Consider the following 25,707-nt stretch of genomic DNA (forward strand, 5'->3'; position numbering starts at 1 on the left):
TCCTACCATAAATAAGTAGATTCTATGAGATAAATAAATTTCCAAATATGAGACCATATTTTAATGTTTTAGACCTTCTGTTTTCTTGTTGGCAGTACAAAGTATGTGTAAAAAAATGGTCAAACATTTTCTTGTATTGGTGGGTTTTGTTGTTGTTGTTTGTTTGTTTGTTTACTGGTTGGTTCTAACAAAGAACAAATTTCAAAAACAAAGAGGCAAATTTCAAAAATTCTGTTGTGGAAATAAGTAGTCTTTTTCCATCTGATCTCTCCGTGATTCTATCCTCCACATCTTTCTTCCACTCCATAATAACTGCTCTTCCTCCAAGCCTCTTACATGCTTTTCTATAATATCTTACTGCACAATATTGAATTTGTTTATATAGCCATCTTTCCCAGTAAACTGGGCTCTCTACACATGACAGCTGTGTCCCATTCAGCTCTGTCACCTTCTAGCTAAGCTCTGAATGTGACCCATGGTAAGCAATATGTATGTTTTGGAGATAAATGGACCAAAAAATAAATCCTTTAGAAAATCTGAGTGAACATTCAACACTGAATAAAGTAAAAGAAGAGGGTGTCCTACAAGGTGTCTGTAACAGGGTCCTGGAAAGTGAGCTATTAGTGATTAATTGTTCCCTTAAAACAATAGTAATTTGAGAGTTTAAATTATTACTTCATTTCCCTTTTTGCTCATGCTATTCTGCCATCTGTCTCATTTGGGGTAGACAAACGTGTCTAAACACAGGGGACTGATTTCACTTAATGTGTATTTATTGTGATTAAAACTTCTTACTGTACTTCACATATAATTTATATGATTCATTAAAGACAGTAAATAAATATGCCAGACTGGAACACAAATTAATAATTATATTTGTCACCAGGCCACAGAGACTTTCTTTTATTTCTTTTGTGCATATGTATGCACACTTGCACCCAAGTGATTACCAGTTTGGGGTCAATACAGAAACTCATAAAACTCCTGAGAAAGCCAGGTGTTAACTGAGGAAAGACTGGCAATTTGAGTTGGCTGCAGTCCTTCAAATTGCTCAATTAAAAAAAAAATGGCATAGTACCAAAACAGTCCACTGATCTATCAATTAAATGAAATTTTTAAAGTTATATACAATTTTGAGAAAAAAATCAAGAATTTGCTTTATTGTGCATGATTTGGGTTTGAATTGGCTTGGTTTGGTTTCCCTGTTCATAAAGCTGCCCATGCCGCCAACCACAATTAATCACGTCTTATTCGGGGAATTTTAATATCTGGAGTTATGTTAATGGAAAGAAGATAATTCAGTTTGTCATAGTCCAAGTTACGACTTCTGGGTATAGTAATAATGGCTTAATTTGTAACAGAAGTTGGAGCCATTTACGGAAAAAAGGCTTTTAATAATGAATATTTTTAAATAATCTCACTTGGTAATATGTCAATTGCATATTGCCTGACTTTTACATTTCATAAGATTAATTAACTAAGACATCTCTCAATTTATAAGGGGGACCTTGCTTAAATTTTAGAATAATGATGCTATAAGACATAAATTAAAACGACACTTGTAGTCAGGACACTCTCTTGGCATAGGTACTATACACCTAAAGACACCTAAAGGAAGAAAGTCAAATTTCTCATTATTAACCAATGAAAGTACCAAACTAGAGCCAGATGTCATGCACACTTGTAATCCCAGTACTTGGGAGGCTGAGACAGGAGGATCTCAGGGTTCGAAGCCAGCCTCAGCTACTTAGTAAGGCTCTTTTTTTTGTGTGTGTGTGTGGTACTCTAGAAGAAACCCAAGGATATTCTACCTCCAAGCTACACTCCCAGCCCTATTTTTTATTTTTTATTTTGAAACATAGTCTCACTAAGTAGCTGAGGCTGGCCGTGAACCACAATCCTCCTGTATCTGCCTCCCAAATGCTGGGGTTACAAGGGTGCACCACCACACCCAGCTCTCCGCATCTTATTGAGACCCTGTTTCCAAATAAATATATAAAATAGGTCTAGGAGTGTAGCCTGGAGGAGAAGACCCCTGGGTTCCATCCCCAGGACCACAAAAGTAAAAATAATTAAAAAATGCCAAACTAGAAATGTATTTTAAGTCATCAAAGAAAAATTTAAGTTCTTACTTTGCATGATGGCATACACCTATAATACCAGTACTTAGGAGTTTGAGATGGGAGGATCCCAGGTTCAAGGCCAGCCTCAGAAACTTAATGAGATCCTTTTCAACATTTTATAAAGGGGGTTGGAGGTGTATTCCAGAGGTAGAGTCCCCCTGCGTTCAATACCCAGTACTCTACAAAGTTTGCTTTAGCATTATGTACTTATAAAGCTAAAATGTCCATTTTCTTTAAAATATAAACCCACATGAATACAATAAAACATGTTTCATACAAATTACTTAACTCATAATAGAAAATGGAGATAACAAAGTTCTAAATTACTTAATATTATCAATAGTATTTTTGAAGAACAGCAGTTTCGTGATAATTCAGACTGCTTACACACTCTCTTTTGATTTTGAAATATTATGAAGATTTCCATTGGCTTCTAATTCCTATATTACTGAAAGTTCAGTTTGGGGCCTCTGATTTAGGATTTGGATCAGTAAGTTTAGAAGATAAGAAAAGCATATAAAATGAGTTAGGAAATTGAAAAAGCCCAGGACTTCTCTTGACCACTGTCTATGGTATACGCCATTCCACGGATAACTGGTTTGGACATCTTCTAAAGAGGAAACAAAATTTCTTTCTAAAAAATTATGACATTTTGAGCTGATGAGAAAAAAACTGGATAACCATGGGGCCCTACAATGTAGCCTAATCTCTTCACCCTATAGTTGATCTCTGTTTCTTTCTCTCTCTCTCTCTCTCTCTCTCTCTCTCTCTCTCTCTCTCTCTCTCTCTCGTTTCTTTGTGGGGTGTGTGTGTGTGTGTGTGAATGTGTGTGTAAAACAAAAAGATTAGGTAGATGAGAGAGAGAGAGAGAGAGAGAGAGAGAGAGAGAGAGAGAGAGAGAGAGAGAGATGGAGAGACATGATAGAGCTTCATTTTCCTCTTGATTCAGTTCCAGGTTATCTTTATATCCTTGGATTTATCATTTAACCTTCCTGAAATTCAGGTTTTTACTCTGTAAAGTAAGGAATGTGAATCCATTCTCTCTGTCCCTCCTAATGCAAACCTTCTGTAATTCTTCTGTTGTTAGAATTGTGTCTTCTGCTTCTCTGTGCATCCTCGCTCTCAAAATCAAAGGAAAGATTATTCATGGCTTTCATCTTTTTACCAGCATTAAAATTCAGATCCACTCTCTTTTTGTAAATTAATAAAGATGAGGGGAATCAGAGCATGAGGACTTTAAGGTACTTGTGAAATGGAAAGTGTTGAAAATCACTCTCATATTTTCTGGGAGGAAAGATCTTTGACTTCATTTGCGCACAGTTTCCTGGCGGGACTGTTTCTACTAAGGAAACAACTGAGCTGAAACACATTTTAATGCCAGTCATTCAGTTGGCTTCACAACACTTCCTGCATGCTTTTATTAGATGTAAGGGATATCTAATTATCTGTCAGATATTAAAAAAGTAATCACTTGGAGATTAATTAATCAACATGTACAAGTTACACTGGAGATGATACATGTTGTAATGGAGGGAAAGAATAGAAGCCACTCACGTGGATACTGACTCCTCACCTAGCTTTGCAGGGGGAGTCTCCAAGTTCTCCAGCTTGAACAGCAAGGCCTCTGGGTTGGGAGTCCCATCAGCTCTCGGCCATTGTCTGCAGTCAGCTTTTTGGTTCACATATTTTCAGCTAAATTTGAGTTCCCTCAACTTCTTCCCTTCATGTTTCCATCAGACCCTTCCTCAAATGCAGTGCTTAGTTATGCTATTTCTCTGGCCTTGGTCAACTCAACATCCTATGCCCTCAGTCTCTGTACACGATAAAGTAAAGTAACTCTACCTTCGTGGAAAAAGTCAAATCACAACTTACTTTTGACATTTTTTTTAATCCTCCAGCTCTGCCTAAAGTGCTCTTTAGCAATGAACTGCATTGGCAAATGAACAGATGGGCACCATTTCAAGTTAAATGTCCACACATATTATCCTTCCAAACAAGAGTTCAGATGAAGTGCAAAAAATTCTGAACTATTTCTAACAGACTTAGCAAGGGCAAGAGTTTGCTTAGTTATGTACTTAGATTCAAGATGACTAAGAAGTCTTCAAGGATTTAGAGAATCTTCCCCGTATGCCTATTGATCTTTAAAGTCTATGTAAATGTTATTTATCTTTTCCAAGAGGATCTCTTCAGTGCTTACCATGTGCTGAATGTGAATTTCCACAATTGGGAATTATTTGTGACCAAAAGAGACAAAGATACCAGGCCTTATGAAATTCACGTCTAGCAAGATGGTATGAATAAAGAAATGAATCCCCAAAATAAGAGATGGAGTAAGGAATCCCAGGCAAAGTATAGAACTAAAAAAGTGGAAGGCTGCAGAATGGGGAATGGGTATGTACAACAGCAAAGGGGCCAACTGGTACCAAGGAGGTGAGCAAAGGAAGTGCACCATGTTAGTAGATAAGCAGATGCACAGATGAGGTCAAGGGAGTAACACGTGGTGGGTCCTGTCAAATCCCGCAGCCATTGTAAAGAGCGTGGCTTGTACTCTGAGTGCAATGGGGAAGACAGACAGAAGCTTTTACTGGGTTTTGAGCGAAGGAGTGACATGGTGTGATGTGATGTGATGTTTTAAAACATTCACAATAAACATGTATGACTACAAAGCACCAATAAAAAATTGTAAAAATTCACAATAGATGCCATACTGAGAAAAGGCTACAGGGAAACAAGAGTAGAAGCAGAAGCCTGCAAAGAGTCTGTGAACCCAAGATAAAAAGGTAACCAGCCTGTAGGAGCACATCGGCAGTGGTAAAGGGTTTCCAACCCCTGGAGGTGTTTTTGAAAATAGTGCCTACATTATTTCCTGAGGAATGGGATGTGAAGAAGAAAAATAAAAAGAGCTAAATATGGTTCTTTTTTTTAGTTTGAGCAATAAGAACAGAATGGTTAAAACTGAGATGCAGAAAACTGGGAGTGTGTAAGAAATTTTGAGGTAGAGTGAGACCAGGCATTTAATATTAGACATGTTGACTTACATATGTATGTATATGTAGGTGTGTTTGTATGTGTGTGTTGTGATTATCAATTGCCAACTCAATACCTCCACTTTTATTAAGTCGGCAATTAGGATATACTCATCTGAAATTCAAAAAATAGATTTCAGATACAGATATATATGTGGGCATCATAACAATATGTGTAGAATTTAAATCCACATCAATAGACAAGATTGCCAAGAAAAGGGAAAGATTTAGCATTGGAAAATTCCAAAATTAAGAGATTGAGAAGTAAGAGAGACTGAATGTGAAGGGCTGTATTCTCAGAGATATAGTACACCAACTGTTTTCCATTATATATCACAACATGTGACGTCAAACCACTAGAGAAAATTTAAAAGGAGGCCAGAGAATAGTGTCAGAAAATAATGAGTTCAAGTGTGGTAACCAGATCACATCGCCAGCAATGCCACAAAAATCTAATAATCATTCCTTTCTAACAATCAGACCTTGAACAATTCCCTTACTACCTCCACATCCATTTATTTTTATATTTTAAATAAAGGAAGGCTCTGGATGCCCCCCAGAGCCCCTACACATTAACATTTCTATGATTTAAAAATAAAATATCACCTACCCATAATCTTACTAAAATTACTTTCATTCTTTGACTATTGTCTTCAATTTCTTGTTAAATGCATAAAAATGTATCCATTATTAGATACACAGACCACATACATGTAAACAAAAAATTTCAAGGAAAAGAATTGCATGTGTGCATTTTTACTCAGCATGTTAAATAAGCAAAGGAAATAGGGCAGAAGAAACATGTCTGACAGGCTTGTTTCTATTTCCCATCGTTTGCTCCCCTCTGGGTGATAAACAGCTTCTGAGTTATGATTAAATATATTAAATTTTCCAGAGCTGCAAGTTTACTCAGAAGAAAATGTGGCTTATTTATTTCTTCATGAATAAATTGAGCTTTATCAGATGCTGCTAGCTTTGGGATAGTAATAAAAAGGAAAGAAATCTAATATTTAATTTAATCTGGCAAATTTAATCCCTATAATACTTAGAACAATCAGTGAAGATACATGTTGAATTTCATTAATGCTTTTTAGTAAGTATAAACTCTCAGCGTCCTGGCTACCCCCTCTCTTCTCTAAGAAGGTAGTAGGTGAAGGAATGTATAAGTGGTGAGTGAGAAGTCTTGGCAATAGGGAAGGGATAGAGCATTCAAATTGTCATGATTTTTTTTTTAATTCCTGCTGGTCTTGCCTATGGAATGGCAGCCTGGGTAAGCCTAAGCACATAACACATGACATGTTCATGTCTAAGATATGGATGGTTCTGAGTGTTAGCTGCTAAACTGTGCAGCTAGTTAATGTGTGATGTCTCCTTTGTCTCATTTGGTCAGAATCAAGTCAAATTTCACAGTGACTTAAGTTTACCTTTACTATCCCTGAGGCTGAAGAGTCTCCCTAAGGGCCAGCTGTGTGTTCCAACCAGTGTGCTCTATCTGGATCCCTTGACTGTTAGAACATTCTGCCTTGATTATAAACAAACCCATCTAGCCAGCTCTCCCTCCAGGCCCTCAGCCAAAGTGCAAAAATCCTTGCTCAGGAACAGGTAAGAAGTTTGAGATTCTAATCATGGTATTTACAAATTGCAGTTAATTGAAGGGAGTTCTACTCTGGATCTTCCTTTTCCCTTTCTTGCTGTTTCACTGAATTCTCTGCGATTAGCCATTTCCAGAATCCTAAAATGTGGTAGGGGTAGAAGCTACTGTACCCGCAGGGTTCTTCTTTTTTTTTATTTAATTTTTTAAATTTTTGTGGTACTGGGAATGGAACTCAGGGGCATTCTACCTCCGAGCTACACCCCAGCCCTATTGTTTATTCCTTATTTTGAAACAGGATCTCACTGAGTTGCAAAGGGCCTCACTAAGTAGCTGAGGCTGGCTGTGAACCACAATCCTCCTGTCTCAGCCTCCCAAATGCTGGGATTACAAGCATGTGCCACCATGCCTGGCTTTAGGTTCTTTATTTTAAAAACTTCTCCTTGACAGGATTCTTCTTCATGGCAACCTCAGTTTACTTAGTGAGGCCAGGCATGGTGGCACACATCTGTAACCTCAGTACTTGGAAGGCTAACACAGGAGGATCACAGGTTGGTGACCAGTATGTTGTACCTTAGGGAGACTCTGACTCTAAAGTAAAAAACAAATGTATAGAAGGCTGTGAAGGACCCCTGGCTTCAATCTTCAGTAACACACACACACACGCACACACACACACACACACACACACACACACACACACACACACTCATACACACGCACACACACAATTGCAAAGAAAAAAAATAAATTGAACTTGCTTTCTATATATTTCCTAAAATATTCAAGAAACAGAGATGTTCTTATTCTAAATAATGGTAGAACTTTCTCAAGAATGACCAGTGTTTGGTGGCTCCAAGGTTTTTGTCCTGATATGAATATGAGTTGTTGATTAAGAACAATTAAGTGGAAACCTATGCTTCTTTTGCAGGGAAACAGGGAAGAAGGTTACACAGACCCTGCCATGGCTGCTCAGGACGCAATGGTAATGACAACCAGCTTCCCACTGACTATAAATAAAGGACCAGAGAAAGAAATAAGTAAAGGGCCTTTGTTAGCAGAGCATGGTGGCACACACTTGTAATCCCAGTACTCGGGAGGCTGAGACAAGAGAATCAGATTCTCAGCCAACATCAGCAACTTAGTGATACCTTCCACAACTTAGTGAGACCTGATTTCAAACTAAAAAATAAAATAAAATAATAGGGCTGAGAGTGTAGCTCAGAGGCAGAGTGCCCCTGGGTTCAATCTCTAGTATCACACACACACACACACACACACACACACACACACACACCTACCTTTTTCCCAATGGTCCCTGCCCCTCTCATGCTTCTTCCTGGCCGCGTGATTCTCAGGTGCTGTGGGAAGCCTGCCAGCAGAAGACTGGGGAGCACAAGACCATGCTGCAGATGATCCTGTGCAACAAGAGCTCTCAGCAGCTGTGGCTGGGTAATCAGGGGCTGCTCTTCTTTCAAGCTCCTTAGCTGATCATATAATAAAAAGCAAAGAGTTAATTGGGGACAAAAGGAGGGAAAATGTTACATGGAAATAGAAGAAAGTCAATGACCTAAAAGATGCTTATTTCAATTATATTCATTCGGATATGCCTTATTTAATCATATTACGAAGGAATGGCATTTTTCCTATAATTTTAGTTTTCCGATAACTGAATTTACAACGTTCAAATACTGAATCTTTTATACATCAGCGCTGCTTTTTACATATATTAGCTATTTTCTGTTAGTTAGATTAAATTTTGTTTTGAAGTATCTACTAAGCATAGTTTAATCAGCCCACAATGAGTTAAGGTCTTTTAATGGACATCATGTTGTATATGATATAAATAATATCATATTGTTCCTACAGATACATTCACATTAATTTGTACTTTCTTTGACTTTCTCCAAAAAACTGTCTTTTCCCCTTATTTAGAAACAAACCACTTTTTCTATATAAAACACAAAAGTCCAGAAAAAAATTTAAAAGATGACTTGCGCTAATCCAACCCCCATATACTTTATATGTCAATTAGAAATAATGACAAGAATAATAAAACATGTCCTTGTTTCTAATTTACAGTAAAATGGGTAGCTAAAAGTTGCCCCGGATAAAGCCAGATAAGCAAGCTCTCTTGAAATAAGTTTAACGTAGCATAATTTTAAGTTAGTAAATACTAGCCTATGCTCCTGAAGTTGATTTTATTAGTCTCAGAAAATTCTTCATAGATTTAATGATACTATTTTAATCATCACTCAGAGGACTTTTACATTTAATTTTCACATTTAAGCTTTCGTGGAAAGTTTTCTGTTGAATTAAGTCTGACTGACTAATCTATATGTCCTCAACAAAAGGCTCACAAATAATGGCCAGTCATGTACTTCTCCATTTATATTGGAAGTAAGTTCTGTGCACGATGGTGCACACCTGTAATCCCAGTACCTTGGAGGCTGAAACAGGAGGATCACATGTTTGAAGCCAGCTTTAGAAACTCATCAAGAACATCAGCAATTTAGCAAGACCCTGTTTCAAAATAAAAATAAAGAGCAGAGGGTACAGTTCAGAGATAAAATGTCCTAGACTCAACCCTCAATAATTCCGCAAAAAAAAAATCAGCAGTAAGTCAGTGAGCCCCACTGGAGGGAGCAGTTGTTCTCCAGGAAAAGAGAACAAGTAGGTCTTTGAAGTCTATGATTTATGCTAATTTAGAATATGTGTATTTGTTTCAAAATCAACACAAATGATTGTATAAAATTATATTTTCAGTTATTTTAGAGAAAATATTTTCACTATGATCACAATCTAGCCAATATTTGTACTTTAAGTTTACAATTTTTACAAATTTTCCTTTATATTACATAAGTTTCTTGAAGTTTTTCAGGAATTTCAAAACATTTCTGGGCAAGACATGGTTGATGCTATTAATGACTGTTATGACGGATACTTCCAGGAGCTCATGGTTGCAATTGGTAAGTGATCATTCATTTAGTATATAAGGACCTTTTGTTTTACAGTAAATGTTAATTAGCTTTGATTATTTAAAGGTACCTAAGTGTAGTCTTTATTGAGTCATTTTCCTCTGTAAACATTATTGAAAAGGGTTGTGAACTCTATAGAAGAAAAACATATCGGTCATTGATACAATGCACTGAATTGGCAGCCTAATGGTTTTAAAATTCTTCCCTAATAGTGAGTTAAATTTCCATACTAGGAAATACAGAATTCTCTCATGCTCTCTCTAGAAACTGAATTGAATTTCCAACTGCTAAAGACATTTTATATGTGACTTCCTTTTTTTTTTTTTTTTGGTTCAAGAGTAGATAAATGCTAGCAATGTGGTTTCATTTTCTCCAAAAAGAAAAGGGTTTTGTTTTTATTTAGTGGGGGTTGCTATTTGTTTGTTTGTTGTATTTTGTGACCATCTTTAATAAACTTATCTTTTAGAGTCAATCCTACCATAAAAAGACTTACCAAGTTATTACTTAGTAGTGATTTCTGCAGACTAAACATACTTCACACTCCTTCCTAAGTAAGAAAAGATATCTATCCCCTAGCCATGCATGTGAGGTACCCTGTAATGTCAGTACTTGGAAGGCTGAGCAAGAAGCATCACAGGCTTGCAGTCAGCCTCAGCAACCTAACAAGACTATCAGCAACCTAGTGAGGCCCTGTTTTAAAATAAAATAAAATAAAATAAAATAAAATAAAAGCCAGGTGTGGTGGCGCACACTTGTAATCCCCATGCTTGGGAGGCTGAGACCACAGGATTGCGCAGGTTCAAGCCAGCCTCAGCTACTGAGTGAGGCTCTCAGCAACTTAGCAAGACCCTGTTTCCAAATAAAATATAAAATAGGTCTGGGAGTGTAGCCAGGAGGTAGAAGGCCCCAAGATTCCATTCCTAGTACCACAATAAATAAATGCATACATACATACATATGCATACATACATACATACATATAAATAAATAAATTAAATTAAATAAGCCAAAAGGCTTGGGATGTAACTCGGAGGTACAATGCCTCTGAGTTCAGTCCCCAGAAACACACACACACACACACACACACATACACACACACACACACACACACACACACACACAGACACTTTTATAAAGGAAAAAGAGAGTGTTATTAATACCAAAAAAAACTACTTCAGAACTACTTATGCTTTACTCTTGTACTGTGCTTTGACTCCAGAACACACACATTTCAGGGACTCTGAATGAGGAGGCATTGTGAAATATCCCCATAAAGTATTATATGAGATGCAACGGTTTATGTATTTTTCTGAGAATAAGATGCATGTATTCCATCAGTTCTCAAGAAAACATAATAACTATATATCACAACCAAGCCCCTCCATCTTACAAACAAGGCTGAACAAGTATAGTGACCTCTCCACAGTCTATTAGCTCATTAGCAACAAAGACATAACTAGAAGCCATGTCATCCAAATCCTAGGGTCACTCTTCAGTATTCACCGCAGACCATCACCACCGAACAGGGGACAGAGGAAGGGAATGATGGACACCAGAAATCCTAAGAAACATTTGAACATTTTCACTGGTTAATTCATTTAGTAAATAAATATTTGTGAAGTACCTACTGTACTGATCACTGACTTAGACATTGTAGATGGAAGGTCTCTGCACTCAAGGATCTTACATTCTCGCAGTGACTCGGGAGTGATTATCAAGCACTGTGGATGTAGCTCAGCGGTAGAATACTTGCTTTGCGTGCACAGAGCCCGGGGTTAGGTCTCTAACACTAGAAAAAAAAGGGGAAGAGGTGATTTCAATTTTCAGATGAAAAAGACAAATTTGTTTTCACAGGCTATATTAAATAACTAAGAGGGACAGATGAAATGAAAACCTGAATGAATAATTAAAATATCGTCTCTTTAAATTTTTTCAGTGGGCTATACCGCCATCATTATTCTAAGTGTGGAAATGATGATACAATATGAAGTTAATAATAGGAAAAAAGTTCTTCTTGTCTCTCAAATTCCTAAGAAATTATATCTTTTCACTCACATTTTTTCTTTTCTTTCTCACTTCTCCTAGTTCTCTGTGTTCGTGACAAAGCATCCTATTTTGCATATAGGTTATACAGTGCAATCCATGTAAGTAAGACTCATATATTTTAAAAATTTCTCCAGTTATGGTATCCATTTTCTTCAAGGACTCATGTTACTTTCATTGTATAAATACTGACTTCCGTTTTTAAATTTGCATGTAAATATATACATTTCAAGGAATATGCCCCAGTGAAAACAATGTTATACACCAAAGTAGTACCTATCAAGTAAAAATAGTCGTTGCTTTCTGCATCAAATTTAGATACCTAAAATATACAGTTCTTTGGTTGTCCCTCTCAAGTGCCTTAAAGTCTTTATTATTTATAGAAGCTGGTAAATACAAATGTTTTCACATACTTCCCAAAACCACTACATCATACTTACACAAGTACAAAACATATGGCATCAGGAAAAAAAATATCAAAACACTCCCAACTTTCAGCCAAAAAATAAAACTACTACATTTTTGAAGTTTTAAAACACAAAGCAATGTCAGTGACTGTCTTTAAGCATAAAGTGTTATTTTTCAAAAATTATTTAAAGAGCTAGGTAACAATCTCTGTAACAAATAGGAGTGTTTTCAAGCATTAGTATGCTATTCAATCACAACTCCTCCGGAGCTGTAAGAAATAAACACTTGAGTGCATCCAATATTTCCCATTTTGTCCATAATGTGTATTAAACATACTTAGGGAAAAAAAGGTCGCATAGACAGCATTAAACTTATGTCACAGCCTTGAAAACTCAAATAAAATTAATTAAAAATAGTCCAATAGTGCAGTGGTTTATAGTCAGTGTTTTAACCTCAAAGTCATTTTTCCAGGCCAACTTCTTGAAAGCAGCCAGAATTCTGCTAATAGCAAGAATTTTTTCTTATACATCTTGCACACAGAGTATTTTTAACTTATGCATGAGAAGAACCTGTGTAACCTCAGAGCACAAAAGAAAAATCAATGCTCATGGTCTTCTAGTGTTTTTTTTTTTTTCTATTTGTAGTTTTATTTCTGTTTCCAAAGGGAAAAGGTTACTTTGATTAAAAAAAACTATTTGTTTGAAATAGTGTATTGAATAATGCTATAAGTGGTTTCAGGAGGATTTTTCTTTAAATAATCAACTACTCCAACAACAGAATAAACTTTCTCCTGTGAATGACCTTGGGAAAGTAATCACAATTACCTTCTTCCAATTATGCCCCAACTCAGGGCTATTTACTTCAATAATCAATAAAACCTGTAACCTAGATGTGTGTGTTACAAGGGAAAAGGGGAGGTGTGTGTGTTCACAAACGGTTTGAAGGCAAAAGGGAAGGCTGTATATCCAAGTAGTCAAACTTTTTATATATGAGGAACTCAAATGTCCAATATCTGTCAAAAAGCTCTTTCACCACACCTAAACCAAAGAAATTTTCTATATTTTCCTCCTAGGCACTCTAAGTGATTTATAATTTAAAATAGTAAACTTGGCTAGATCATTCATTTTCATCACCTCAAATTATAAAATGTTTGTTAATAGATCTATAAATGTCAATGGGAAACATTAACATCAAAAATTAGAATATGCTTTCCAACCACCAGATGTCACTATTCAAAAAGACATCGGAACCCTGGGTTGTTAACAGACTAGTAGAGACTTCCTATTTTTCAGCATCTTAATGTTAACCAGCAAATATTTTAAGCACAAGGAACTCTTATTGCTATTAGATTGAAATATTGAAAATGTAATTGCTTTCTTAGACCTGAGGTTCATCTGAGTGCAGAACTTTTTTTTCTATCAGGAGGAAAATTTACCTAGAAAGAACCCTTGGTGACATCTACAATTAACAGTGCAGGGTGAAGGGGGAGAAGAGTGGACAAGAGAGAAACCACTGAGTCAGAGTGGAATAACAAGGTTGAGAGTCAAGGCCATGCACTGGGGTTTAAGTAAGACAGAGACAAGAGGATAACCCAGTGTGAGTGCATGGAGCGGGAGAGGGAGCTCATGGGGCGGGTGACTCTCAGGATGGGACATGAACCTGATCCCAGTGTTTAGTGTCTGGAGATGTAGGAAGAAGTGCAGATTGTTGGAAAAAAAAAAAAAAAAGACTTGAGTCTATTTTTGACGATCTGAATGTAAGGACTGTTTTCTTGTGTTTTTTCCTTCCTTGTGTCTTTCAGGACTTTGGTTTCCATAATAAAACCATAATCCGGATTCTGATAGCCCGAAGTGAAATAGACCTCCTGACCATAAGGAAACGATACAAAGAGAGATACGGAAAATCTCTATTTCATGATATCAGAGTAAGTCTCCTACGTGTAACCCGCATTTTTTTTCTTTTTTGAATTTGAGATAAAAGTCTTAATTTAAATAATTTCACTTAGAATCTGAAAAGGCTAAACATTTGGACAGGGATGATCTAGTTTAATACTTTGACCAGCCTTCAAAGCATCAACAAATGTTAACTTAGAAATTCCTTGACCTCAATGACAGTAATTTTTCCCCTTTGTTGGAAGCAAAATCATTGTCAAAGGCATGTGAAACATCCATTCCCTGTAATGATGCTGCAAGAGTTAAATTATGAAGTCTGATTGGGAGCAGGAAAAATGTATTTTGCAGCAAGACCATATTAATTGTGGAATAGATTCTTATACAACTTCAGCTTTTTTTTTCTAGCATCATAGGAAAATGCATTCTGCAGCAAGATCATACCAATTGTGAAGTAGATTCTTATACCATTTCAGCTTGTGTTTCTGATATTATCATAGGAAGCAGGGAATTCAGTCAGATAGCATCACCTGACCATTTGGGGTATTTAACATGGCTAGTTATGTCAAGCTCTACATAGCCTTATCTTTTTAGCCCTTGGAAGGCAAAGAAACAATGATTCAGAAGTAAACAAGTCATTTTCTTTATTTTGATACTTCTAAGCTTTGCCTTAAAATTTTTCTTATAAAGCCCAGCAAAGAATTATCAGAAAATACAGGCTCATTTTTATAGTTTGGGGGGGGCAGTAAAAAAAATTTTTAAATGCTTGGATACTTTTTGAAAAAATAACAAAGATTCTCAAGATGGTGACAGCAGAGAATTAGACCAAGCTCTGGGACTTAATTTGTTTTTGCACATAGCTAAGCACGTTTGCCTTGTTCATGTTGTCTTTGACTAAAATTTCTGATGGCAAATAACAGCTTTTTAGTTTGCTGAAAGAGTGATCCATTGCAAATAGAGCTATGTTCATATAGGAAGTTATTACACTACCAATGTCATTAACAGGTATGGAAGGAAGATATGGGGGGTAGGGTGTGTCACTTTGAACCTCACATGATGTATAGTTACAATGCACTAACACACACACACACACACACACACACACACACACACACATTCATATATCTATATGTTTAGAAGCAACTCAAAAACCTAAAGACCAAGAAGCCACAAAAGCTAGAACACCTTTAGGCCCTTTTTAGTCAACACAGTTCCAAGCAGGTGATGGGGCAGTAAATTGGATTCCTTATCTTTGATAAAACTCTCATTATATCCACCTCCATAATCCTAAGCTTTTTTAGTGATAAACAAACGGTTTTCATTGAGAAATGCATGTCATAACTCACATTCTAGATGAATGAACTAGCTCTTTATACACTTTTGGTAATTAATCACAGCCACCTCAAAGTCTGCTAGTATAAATTAGTTCAACTTCACTGTGTGTGAATCACAACCACACAAATTTGTGTAAAACAACATTAATGGATAGCTCATTTTCAGCAAAGTTTAATTGTATAATAAGAATTATTACTACCATCATTTTTGAAAATTTAGAAACTGTGAAAAAACATAAAAGAACACCAAATTTTCCCTAACTCTCTGCCAGAGTAACCTGTAATGAAATTTCATTTTAGGTGCTGTTAGGGTCAGAATGTTTGTGACTTCCTCCACAGTTCATATGTTGAAATCCTAACCCCGAGGTCATGGCATTAGGAGGGAGGCCTCTGGGTTCATTAGGTCATTGGACCCAGTGAGCACCACTGTCCTCCCACCACGTGGTCCAGGGGCAGGAGAGAGCTGTGCGTGGGGAAGCAGGCCCTCAGCAGACACTGAATCTGTGGCTACTGCATCTTACATTTCCCAGACTCCAAAACTGTGAGAAAGAAATTCCTGTCATTTCTAAGCCATCCACTTTATGAAAACTTGTTATAGCAGCCTAAATGGACCAAGACAGGTGCTTTCAGTCTTTCTCTAAATAATAACGTCTTGCCACCTCAAGGCAACATTTATATTAAATCATGGTATCCTAGGGTCTGAGCCATAAAGTAGAAAAACTGCTTTGCATTATCATACATCGCTGTTCAGTATTACACATAATATTATGGTGCATAAATTTTTAGTATAAATCGCTGTGCTCACCAATGACTGATAATAATTTCCTTAAGATATATTCCATGAGGTAGAATTACTGTATCAATGAGTATAAATATTTTTAATATTTATATTGTATCTCTTGATACAATATATCAATGTATCTTTGGAGATTCATTGCCAATTTGCCCTCTAGATTCTACACTGATTAATAATAATAATAATAATAATAATAAGGCATCTTTCTGAAGTTGAGGAAATTTCATTTTAATATGTTACTATGCTTATAAATATACAATAGGGCTCCATCAACTTTATATTAGCCACATATGATTCAGTGTAACCAGTGTATTTTTAATAACTCTCACTGAAAATTGTTCTCAGAAAATATTAAACCTTTAGATTAAAAAGATGTAAATAGTCTTGAAAAGGCTAATGGTTCTTGTGTCTTCCATTGTTCAATCCAGAAAATTTATGGCTCTTTTTTAGAATTACTATAAGATTTAATTTCAAACATACCATATTTTTTTTCTTTACAGAATTTTGCTTCAGGGCATTATGAAAAAGCACTGCTTGCCATCTGTGCTGGTGATATGGAAGACTACTAAAATGAGAAGAGAGGGAAGGAAGACTGTATTATTTTACTGACAATTAAAATATATACTTGCTGATAAATTTATGCTGGTGTAAGCACTATAACAAAAACCATACAATCGTATTTTCTTTTCTTTCTTTAAAATTATTCCAAACCTCCAAAAATCTGTTACTGAAAATATCTGATCCTGAATGTGCACCTGTTATTAATTAATAATTGAATAATGGAATCATCAGAAAAAATCTTACATCAGAATAGATTTCTATTTAAATGTGAACCATTCATGCCCTATGACAAGAAAGTCTACTCAAGACTGTCCTTAGCATGATTTGGGAGGCCAATGAAGACTTGAGTGTGACCATCCTTTTGGGGAAATTTTCTAGACTTTTATACAAATATAATAAAAATAAAATGAGCACATAAAACAACCAATAAAATAAAATAAAGATATAAAACAGTAAAATGCACCAAGATGTATGCTTATCTGGATTAGATCATAAGACTTGGATACAAAAATTACGAAATGTGTGTGGAGGGTGAGAGAGAGGGAGAGAGAGGATCAAATGTCTGCTTACGTGTGTGTGAATATTTTGGTCGTATTTACAACCATCTGGTAAAGGCAATTTATATCTAGCTAATTATATTTTGAATCAGTACTTAATCAGCCACTTGTCAATCAATGCCAGAAAAGCAATCACTTACCAATTTATGTCCTCACTACTTAAAATCAAAAATTTGGGGAAGGTTATTATATATTTTGGACTATCACTATTAATTGAGCCCAGTTCCTTCTACCTCTAAAGATACAACAAATTAGGAATAAAAAATAAACTACTCACTGAGATCAGAGATGGGGAGAGAACCTGAACTGGCACTGCAGTCTTGCCAGCACTGAAAGCAGAGGCAGGACGGAGCAGTCACTGGCCGAGGACTCCTGTTCCAAGAAATGTAAACACCAAAACCAGGATCCTAGGAAGCAGCTGTTAGTGAATTAGGCCAGACAATAAATCTGGTTGACTCTGAATGCGGCAGAAGTGCTCAGTTCCACATGGAATTTTCGCCATGGCCTGTGGCCCAGGCCCCGCGAATCCATTCCTACCGATTCATCGTCCAGTGGGGGAGATGGGAGATACTCAGAGCCTAGTGGTCAACAAACAGGAGGACTGAAACCAGCCACTTAGAACAAAGGGATGAGCATAACACGAAACATTTTAAGAATAATTAGACTTCTGAAATTACTTTCAAAATTTCAATTTACTGATATGGTATATGACAGGAAATGCTATCATTTTAAATTTAGGTTGATTTCCACTCTTAAAAAAAACCATAATCAAGCCAGGCGTGGTGGTGCACGCTTGTAATCCCAGCATTTGGGAGGCTGAGACAGGAGGATTGCGGTTCGCGGACAGCCTCAGGTACTCAGTGAGGCCCTCCGCAACTCAGTGAGACCCTGTTTCAAAATAAAGAATAAAAAATTGGGCAGGGGGTGTTGCTTGGAGGTCGAATGCCCCTGGGTTCCATCCCCAGACCCGCAAAAAAAAAACCATAATCAATATTTCAAGCCCAAAACAATAATCATTTGAGATATTTGGTAAGCATGTTACTTTTGCCAGCGAAAAATCTTAATGAAAAATGTTAGAATTTCTGTTGAGAAATATTTAAAGAAATATTATTCTCGCTATGATATCTTCCTAAAAGTAGCTCAAAATTTATAAAAGCTTTAGGTAATACATTTTATTTCTTTTTTATAACAACACACTATTATCCAATCAAAAACAAGTCTGGGCTTATATCTAAAGAAGACAAACTTTATTCAAAAAGACTGTTGCAGTATATAAAAGGGACTATTGTGATAGAGAGAGAACAGGAGAGAATGCTCTAACTGTGAATGGACAGCGATCTCAAAGACCAGCCAGAAAAAGGAACATTTCTTTTATAGGAATCAATAAATAAGGCTAAAAAGAATCAGGTGTCAAGAGTGAAATGCGTGTGTGGTGCTGATCTGGGATTATCTGTGCTTGACATTGCAAGTCACAGTTGAATTGTGCTTGGACAGTTGATTGGGACAACTGATCTGAGAAGGCCACCAATTACTTTCCATGAGTGGGACCACAGAGAGGCTGCTCATGAGGGGTTCAGTCTTAGGGTGTGTCGAATTCTGGAAGCTGTAGGAAGAGAAGAAGCCTGACTAAAATGTAGTCAAGTAGAGCTGAGCGTGGTGGCCCACACTTGGAATGCCAGTACTTGGGAGGCTGAGACAGGAAGGATCACAGGTTTGCAGGCAGCCTCAGCTACTTAGTGAGGTCCCCCCACAACTTAGTGAGACCCTGTTTCAAAATAAAGAATAAAAAATAGGGCTGGGCGTTAGAATAGCTCAGAGTTAGAATGCTCCTGGGTTCCATCCCCAGTACCACAAAAAATATTTAGTCAAGTAAACTGATATTTATATCTAGATAAGATAAATAAGGAGATAGTTCAGCTAATGCATAGGAGACAAAGAATGGGAGATGGGAAACTGTCTTCAGAATTGCCACAGGAAAACAAGAGGGTGATCTTTGAGTCTAAGTCTTATGAGAAAGAGTGGTTCTTGCAAAGCTATTGAAGAGCCATTTCCTGAACCACAAGGAGGGGAGGAAATTCATAACTGTTTCTATTTTCCAGGAACACAGTGCTTGAGTGAGGTTTAATATTGTCAGCATCTTCCTTTTTTCCTCAAGGTTTTGCGTTGAATGCCTCATTTGGTTATTTAAGTGGTATCGTGACATTGTTGTTTGTATCATCGCATAATTCATTTAATGAAAGTCTATAAAACATTGTTTAAAATACTGTTGTTATTTGTGCTTAACGATGTTCAACTGGTTAAATGATCTTTAAATGCAGAAAAGTTTACTGCACCTGATGGACTGAACATCAAGTATAAAGACCAATTAAATTGAAAAGGTCTCCTATATTTAAACTATTTTTAAAAAAAAAAACACAAAGTTTTAACATCTAAAGGGATAAAAGTAGCCAGGAGTGGTGGCAAGCTCCTGTAATCCCAGTACTTGGGAGGCTGAGATAAAAAGATTGCAGGTTTGGGTCCACCCTCAGCAAATACATGAGACCCTCCACAACATAGTAAGGTCCTATTTCAAAATAAAAAGTTAAAATAGAAATGGGGGTGTGGCTCAGAGGTAGAATGCCTCTGATTTCAATCTTCATTACCACAAAATATAAATAAAACAAAAAATAAAAGTACTTGCCATTTCAGGGAATGACACTCACGGACACCGGAAAGGTGAGCCAAAGAGTTTATTGTAAACAAAATAGAAGAGTAAAAGCATCCACCCTTGTGAACAGTGGGAACTTTGGTGTCTTGTATCTTTGCCTTCTGGATGCTACCTGGATGCTGCCTGGCGAAGACTGTCAATTACACACTGCCTTTTCCCAAAGTTCATGAGATCTACTGAAGAGAAGTGCAGATCACTCATAGGGGCCGTGGCTGGCGTTGATGTCCAGAAGATACCTTCCAGTTTCTACTCAGGGGTGGCCCAGCTTGAACACCATCAATTGAACTCTGCCTTCTCCCAAAGTCTGAATGATCTGTGTGAGAGAGAAAATCTCCCAAAGAAAAAGGTTCTCAAGTGGGCAGTCATTTAGGGGTGGCTTTTCTCGGGGTCTGTATCCTTCTTTGAGTTTTCCTCTCTTGGTCTGGGGTCCCAGCAGCAGCCAATCCATGGCCATTTTTCTTTTGAATTGTCCAATTGTCAATGTGTCTTTTTGAGAGATCATGCCCAGTTCAAGTAACAAATTCAAGTAGCTAAGGTTGTTTCCTGTCATTTAGACAGTGTCTGCTTATTCCCAGGAACAACTGGACTCTTGCAAACCTCTGGTTGACTCCCAGAGGTGTGATCTTGTTAGCTCAAGAAGTTCAGTCTTGTTGACTCTCAAGAAGTTTGATCTTCCTCCCATGGGCTACTGACCCTATCTGCTTCCTGTCTTTCTATTTCCCCAACTTGGCTAAAAAATACAACTTTCATTGTTCTTGTATATTAGCACATGAATATTATCAGAGTTTAATACTCCACATACATTAAAAATAATGCCGAACATAAGTGGTGTCCAGAAAAACAGCAGAAGTGGGCAGATGTAAGGACCCATCCCTTAGCAGAAACAACTAACAAAATCAAGCAAAAACTATGAGAATCAACTTCTTGGACTCTTAAAAAAAATGGTAAAAGGGTTACCGCTGAATCAAAAAAAAGGTAGGAAAACTTTATGATGTTTTATTTTCACCTTCCCTACACCCCCATCTCCCCCTCCCCAGCTCATTAGCATCTTGAAGACAGCAGCCTGTGTTCTGGTGGGGGGGACCATGGTCCTTGGTTCCAGGGAAGCAGATCTGGCCATTTTAACAATAACAGCAACAACAAATGTGTTTCTGTCTGTCCTCACCTATCTGGGGGCTTCTCTAAGCCAAAGTTGTGGTAAGAAACTTGTCTTTATTTTGTCAGACTCAGAACTCAGGGAGAAAAAACAATGACATGCCTCAAAAACATTGTAAAAGCAACTAACAACCTGTAGTTTATTGGAGTCAAAGCTGACAGCTGAGGCAGAGAACTGGAAACCTGTGGGAAAAGTTGAAAGAGGGTTTCTTTGAGAGTGGAGAGCAAGCTGAGTGTGGTGGCGCACGCTTGTAATCCCAGCACTTGGGAGCCTGAGACAGGAGAATCGCACAGATTCAAAGCCAGCCTCAGCTACTTAGTGAGGCTCTCAACAACTTAGTGAGACCCTGTTTCAAAATAAAATATAAAATAGGTCTGAGAGTATAGCCTGGAGGTACCACAGGAAAGAGAGAAAGAAGAGAGAGAGAGAGAGAGAGAGAGAGAGAGAGAGAGAGAGAGAGAGAGAGAAGGAAGGAGAAGAAGGAAGGAAGGAGGAAGGGAAGGGAAGGAAAGGAAGGGAAGGAAGGAAGGAAGGAAGGAAGGAAGGAAGGAAGGAAGGAAGGAAGGAAGGAAGAGAGAGTGGAGAGCATTCTAAAGGATCATTGTGTATTGGGGAATTTAAAAAGCCATGCACGTGCCTAAGGCAGAAGGCATGCTTTCAGTAAGACACTACAGTTTTGCTTCCAGTTGGTCTCCAGGAATAGAGAAAACAAGAAGCAAAGAGTGAGGCCGAGTTGTAAATGGCTTGCGTTAAAAGGTATGTCCCACACAGAGCAGATGTGAGAGATACAAAAGATGTGATTTTTTACTTCTCTTTCTCTGTTATCTTGTGATAAAATGAGCATAGGCCTGAGCTTCAGTAACTCGGTGATGTTGCCCTAGGTGACCCCACGGACCTAATGTTCATCAGCCTGAGAACTAACGTTCATCACCAGGTGCCTTGCTAGTCACGCAGAACCCCGTTTGGCTTCTGTAACCCCTGGTTATCTTATATTTGCAGGGAAACAGGCTGTTAGGAACTTTCTATCCTTAAAACAGTAAAAAGACAGACAATATGCTGGGCATGGTGGTGCACGCTTGTAATTCCAGTATTTAGGAAGCTGAGACAGGAGGATCGTGCAGATTCGAAGCCAGCCTGAGCTATTTAGGCTCTCAGCAAATTAAGTGAGAAACTATTTCCAAACAAAATATAAAATAGGTCTAGGAGTGTAGCCCAGAGGTAGAAGGCCACTGGATTCCAGCCTTAGTACCACACACACACACACACACACACACACACACACACACACAAAGATGGACAATAGAAGGGACTAACATAGGTTGTTGATCTTTTACACAAGGCTGTTCCTGGTTTCTGTACTTTCTGCTTGACTTGCACACCCACTGAAAGAAGCTGTTAGGAATTGTCCATATCTGTGAGAACCTAAACTCTACTCCTGAGCTTCTGATTTTCATGTATAAAAGGAGCCCTGAGAAAGGGCTTGGGGCTGCACTTGGGACTAAACACCCTGTGGTGTAGTCACCCGCTGACTAATGAAGACTTCCTATTCAGCTTAAACTAAGCCTGAGTGGTCTTCTCTGGTGGTCACGCTATAACAATCTTAACCTACTTGTTTGAGTACACCACTCTCTGGGGATTCTTCCAAATGGCTACCTGCATGGTGGCCATTCCTCCCTCTTCTGGGATGTTTGAGTGCAATAAATCATTTCTTAAGCTATTTAGATATATTTCCATAGACATGTTGGACTGATTATTAAAATCCTACAAAGGAAACTCTATTTATAACATATGATCACTAAGCAAAAACCTAGATCCTCCTTCATTTTTCTCTTACCTTGAAGCTGAACCTTTTCTTCCTTTCTACTGTAGCTAACTTAATTCAATCAATGGACACCTCGCATCTTGACTGCACAGGAGCCTCCTCTTCTTGTCTCTTCCAGTCTATTTTTACAAAGTGACAGGAACCCTCATTTGGAATGAGATTGTGTCCACATCTTGGCCCAAATCATTCCAACATGTATGTAGAAATTACAGAGAGGCTTGATTTTTTTCAAATAGTTTGACATTAACATAAATAAATGATACCAATATCTATATATGTTTTTATTTTTAATTATCTAAATATATTTTAGTTGTCATAAGTAATTGAACATATTTATGGGGCATATTGTGACATTTTAATACATGTATACAATGTGTAATGATTAGATTAGGGTAACTGCTATGTCCATCATCTGAAACATTTATCATTTCCTTGTGCTGGGAATATTTAAAAATCCTCTCTATATTACTATTTTGAAATGTCCAATTAATTATTGCCAACCATTGTTATCTATGGTACCGTAAAATATTAGAAGTTATTTCTCTTTTGTGTGGGGACTGAATCCAGGAATTTTTTTTTTTTTACTACCAAGCTACACTCCAGACCCTTTTATTTTTTTATTTTGAAACAGGGTCTCACAAAGTTCCTACATGCTGGCCTCAAACCTGAAATAGAAGTTATTCATCCTAACCAACCACAACCTATACCTGTTACTTATCCTCCCTCCATTCTCAGGCTCTGAGAACCACTACTCTACTCTCCACTTCTACAAGATCAAAATTTTATCTTCCATATATAAATGAGAACATTAAGTGTTTGTCTTTCTGTACCTGGCTTGTTTCACTTAACATACTATTCTCCATTTCTACCCATATTGCTCCTAATGACATAATTTCCATAATTTCATATTTTATGAATAACATTCCATCCTTTCTCTCTCTCTCTCTCTCTCTCTCTCTCTCTCTCTCTCTCTCTCTCTCTCACACACACATACACACACACACACACACACACACACCATAAATGTAGTCTATACATTTATTACCCATTTTTATTTGTCCATAGACACCTCATTTGATCCCATACATTGGCTATTGTGAAAAGTATTACAATAAAGTGTGCTGATGATGTCTCTCTGACATATTGATTTCATTTCCTTTGGATATATACCTAGTGGTGTGATTATTGCTGGGTCATATGGTAGTTCTATTTCTTGTGTTTTGAGAAATCAGCATACTTTTTTCCCCATAATGGTTGTACTAATTCACATTCCCACCCAAGTGTAAGACAGTTCCCCTTTCTCTGCCACCTCTCCAATATTTACTATATATATATATATATATATATATAGCCATTCCAATGCATGTGAGAAAATATTTCATTGTGGATTTGTTTAGCATTTGCTTATTATTAGTGATGAGTATATTTTTTAATATATATGCCTTTGCTATCTGTGTATCTACTTTTGAGAAATATCTCTGGATCTTTTTCTGATTTAAAAATCAGATAATTTGGTTTTTGCTGTTCAGTCACTAGAGTTCCTTGTATATTCTGGATATTGATCACTCGTTAGAAGGAAAATGCTTATAAACTGTTATGCAGATTATGTAGAAGTGTGTGAATATGGCTTGATAGATGCATAGACTTCACATAATGAGGCCAATAGTAAAGTATTTAACATTCCACTTTATTTTTGCTTTTCCAATCATATACAATAAACACAAAGAAAATCATCAGCTCTGTGTTTACTCTTAAAGTGTCACAAAATTTATACTAGAACTCTCATCTGCATTTTTAAAAAGTAGTAGTTTGTTTACTAGACTACACTTTCAACAGCTATATCTCTAAATTAGGTACTACCATTTATGATAATTAAAACTTAAATCCATTTTACCTTTAGAATACCACAAATCTTTTTTCTAGCCTTAATAATATTTTACAAATCTTGACAGCGTAGAGAAATATATTTAAAATGTAATATTTGTTTAGGCCTCACAGCGTAAAGCATTTTTCTCCAGACATACAAAATCATTGCATTTTCTAAATACAATCCTCCATATTCCCAGGAGGTGAGCATTGTTAATCATCTATAAAAAAAATCCAAAATTCAAATATACTAAGTAATATTTTTATGAGGATATTCAGAACATGGCAGGTTTACCATCTCTTTGACTCATGTATGTTTTTCTGTCAAAAATGCATGAGAGTCAAAATATGACTTACTGTAAAACATTTGCAGCAAGATTTTAAAGTGGTTCCTGCATGAATTTTGTTTTTAGACTTTATAAAATTTCTCATAATAGGTTTCACTTAGTTGTTCAAATGCTAACACAACATTGTCATCTTCATTTTCACAGAGTTCACGCAAGGAAACACTGCAAATAGAAAAAATTATATATGTATATATGTATGTATGTGTGAGACATTGACTATTATAAGAAAAATTTTCTCTGAGTTGGAAGAAGTAAATGATGAAGTAATATTAAAACCAGATGATGAAATAATATTTAAAAATACTAGGAACAATGACAAGGACATATTTATTCATAAAAATTTGTACAAAAAGGAAATAAGACAATTCCCATAAAATTCCTCTGTTACCATAAATATTTGAAAGGTCACCAGATTCCATTACACTTGACGCTTCCTGACCTCAATAGTGCAACACAAGTCTCTTTTCTTTTCTCCGTACATCTCAAGGAATCACTTTGTGTTT

At 36.8% G+C, this 25,707-nt stretch overlaps 2 protein-coding genes across 2 annotated transcripts in view; one reads left to right on the plus strand and one right to left on the minus strand.

Annotated features, from left to right (window-relative positions):
• The window catches only part of ANXA10 (annexin A10), a gene marked incomplete at both ends in the record, with an annotated part of 91,105 nt that extends 74,348 nt beyond the window's left edge, over positions 1 to 16,757 (plus strand). Inside the window, 6 exons of the mRNA XM_080710223.1 lie at positions 7,672 to 7,725; positions 8,099 to 8,192; positions 9,614 to 9,709; positions 11,804 to 11,862; positions 13,971 to 14,093; positions 16,689 to 16,757. Coding sequence (XP_080566349.1) covers positions 7,672 to 7,725; positions 8,099 to 8,192; positions 9,614 to 9,709; positions 11,804 to 11,862; positions 13,971 to 14,093; positions 16,689 to 16,757 — 495 coding nt within the window. The remainder of the gene's footprint in view (positions 1 to 7,671; positions 7,726 to 8,098; positions 8,193 to 9,613; positions 9,710 to 11,803; positions 11,863 to 13,970; positions 14,094 to 16,688) is intronic.
• Positions 16,758 to 25,266: 8,509 nt separating this feature from the next.
• The window catches only part of LOC308273107 (putative ATP-dependent RNA helicase DDX60), a gene marked incomplete at both ends in the record, with an annotated part of 94,393 nt that continues 93,952 nt past the window's right edge, over positions 25,267 to 25,707 (minus strand). The window contains one exon of the mRNA XM_080710224.1: positions 25,267 to 25,366. Coding sequence (XP_080566350.1) covers positions 25,267 to 25,366 — 100 coding nt within the window. The remainder of the gene's footprint in view (positions 25,367 to 25,707) is intronic.

The sequence above is a fragment of the Muscardinus avellanarius genome (assembly GCF_963383645.1).
Source record: "Muscardinus avellanarius genome assembly, chromosome: 14".
Taxonomy (NCBI): Eukaryota; Metazoa; Chordata; class Mammalia; order Rodentia; family Gliridae; genus Muscardinus; species Muscardinus avellanarius.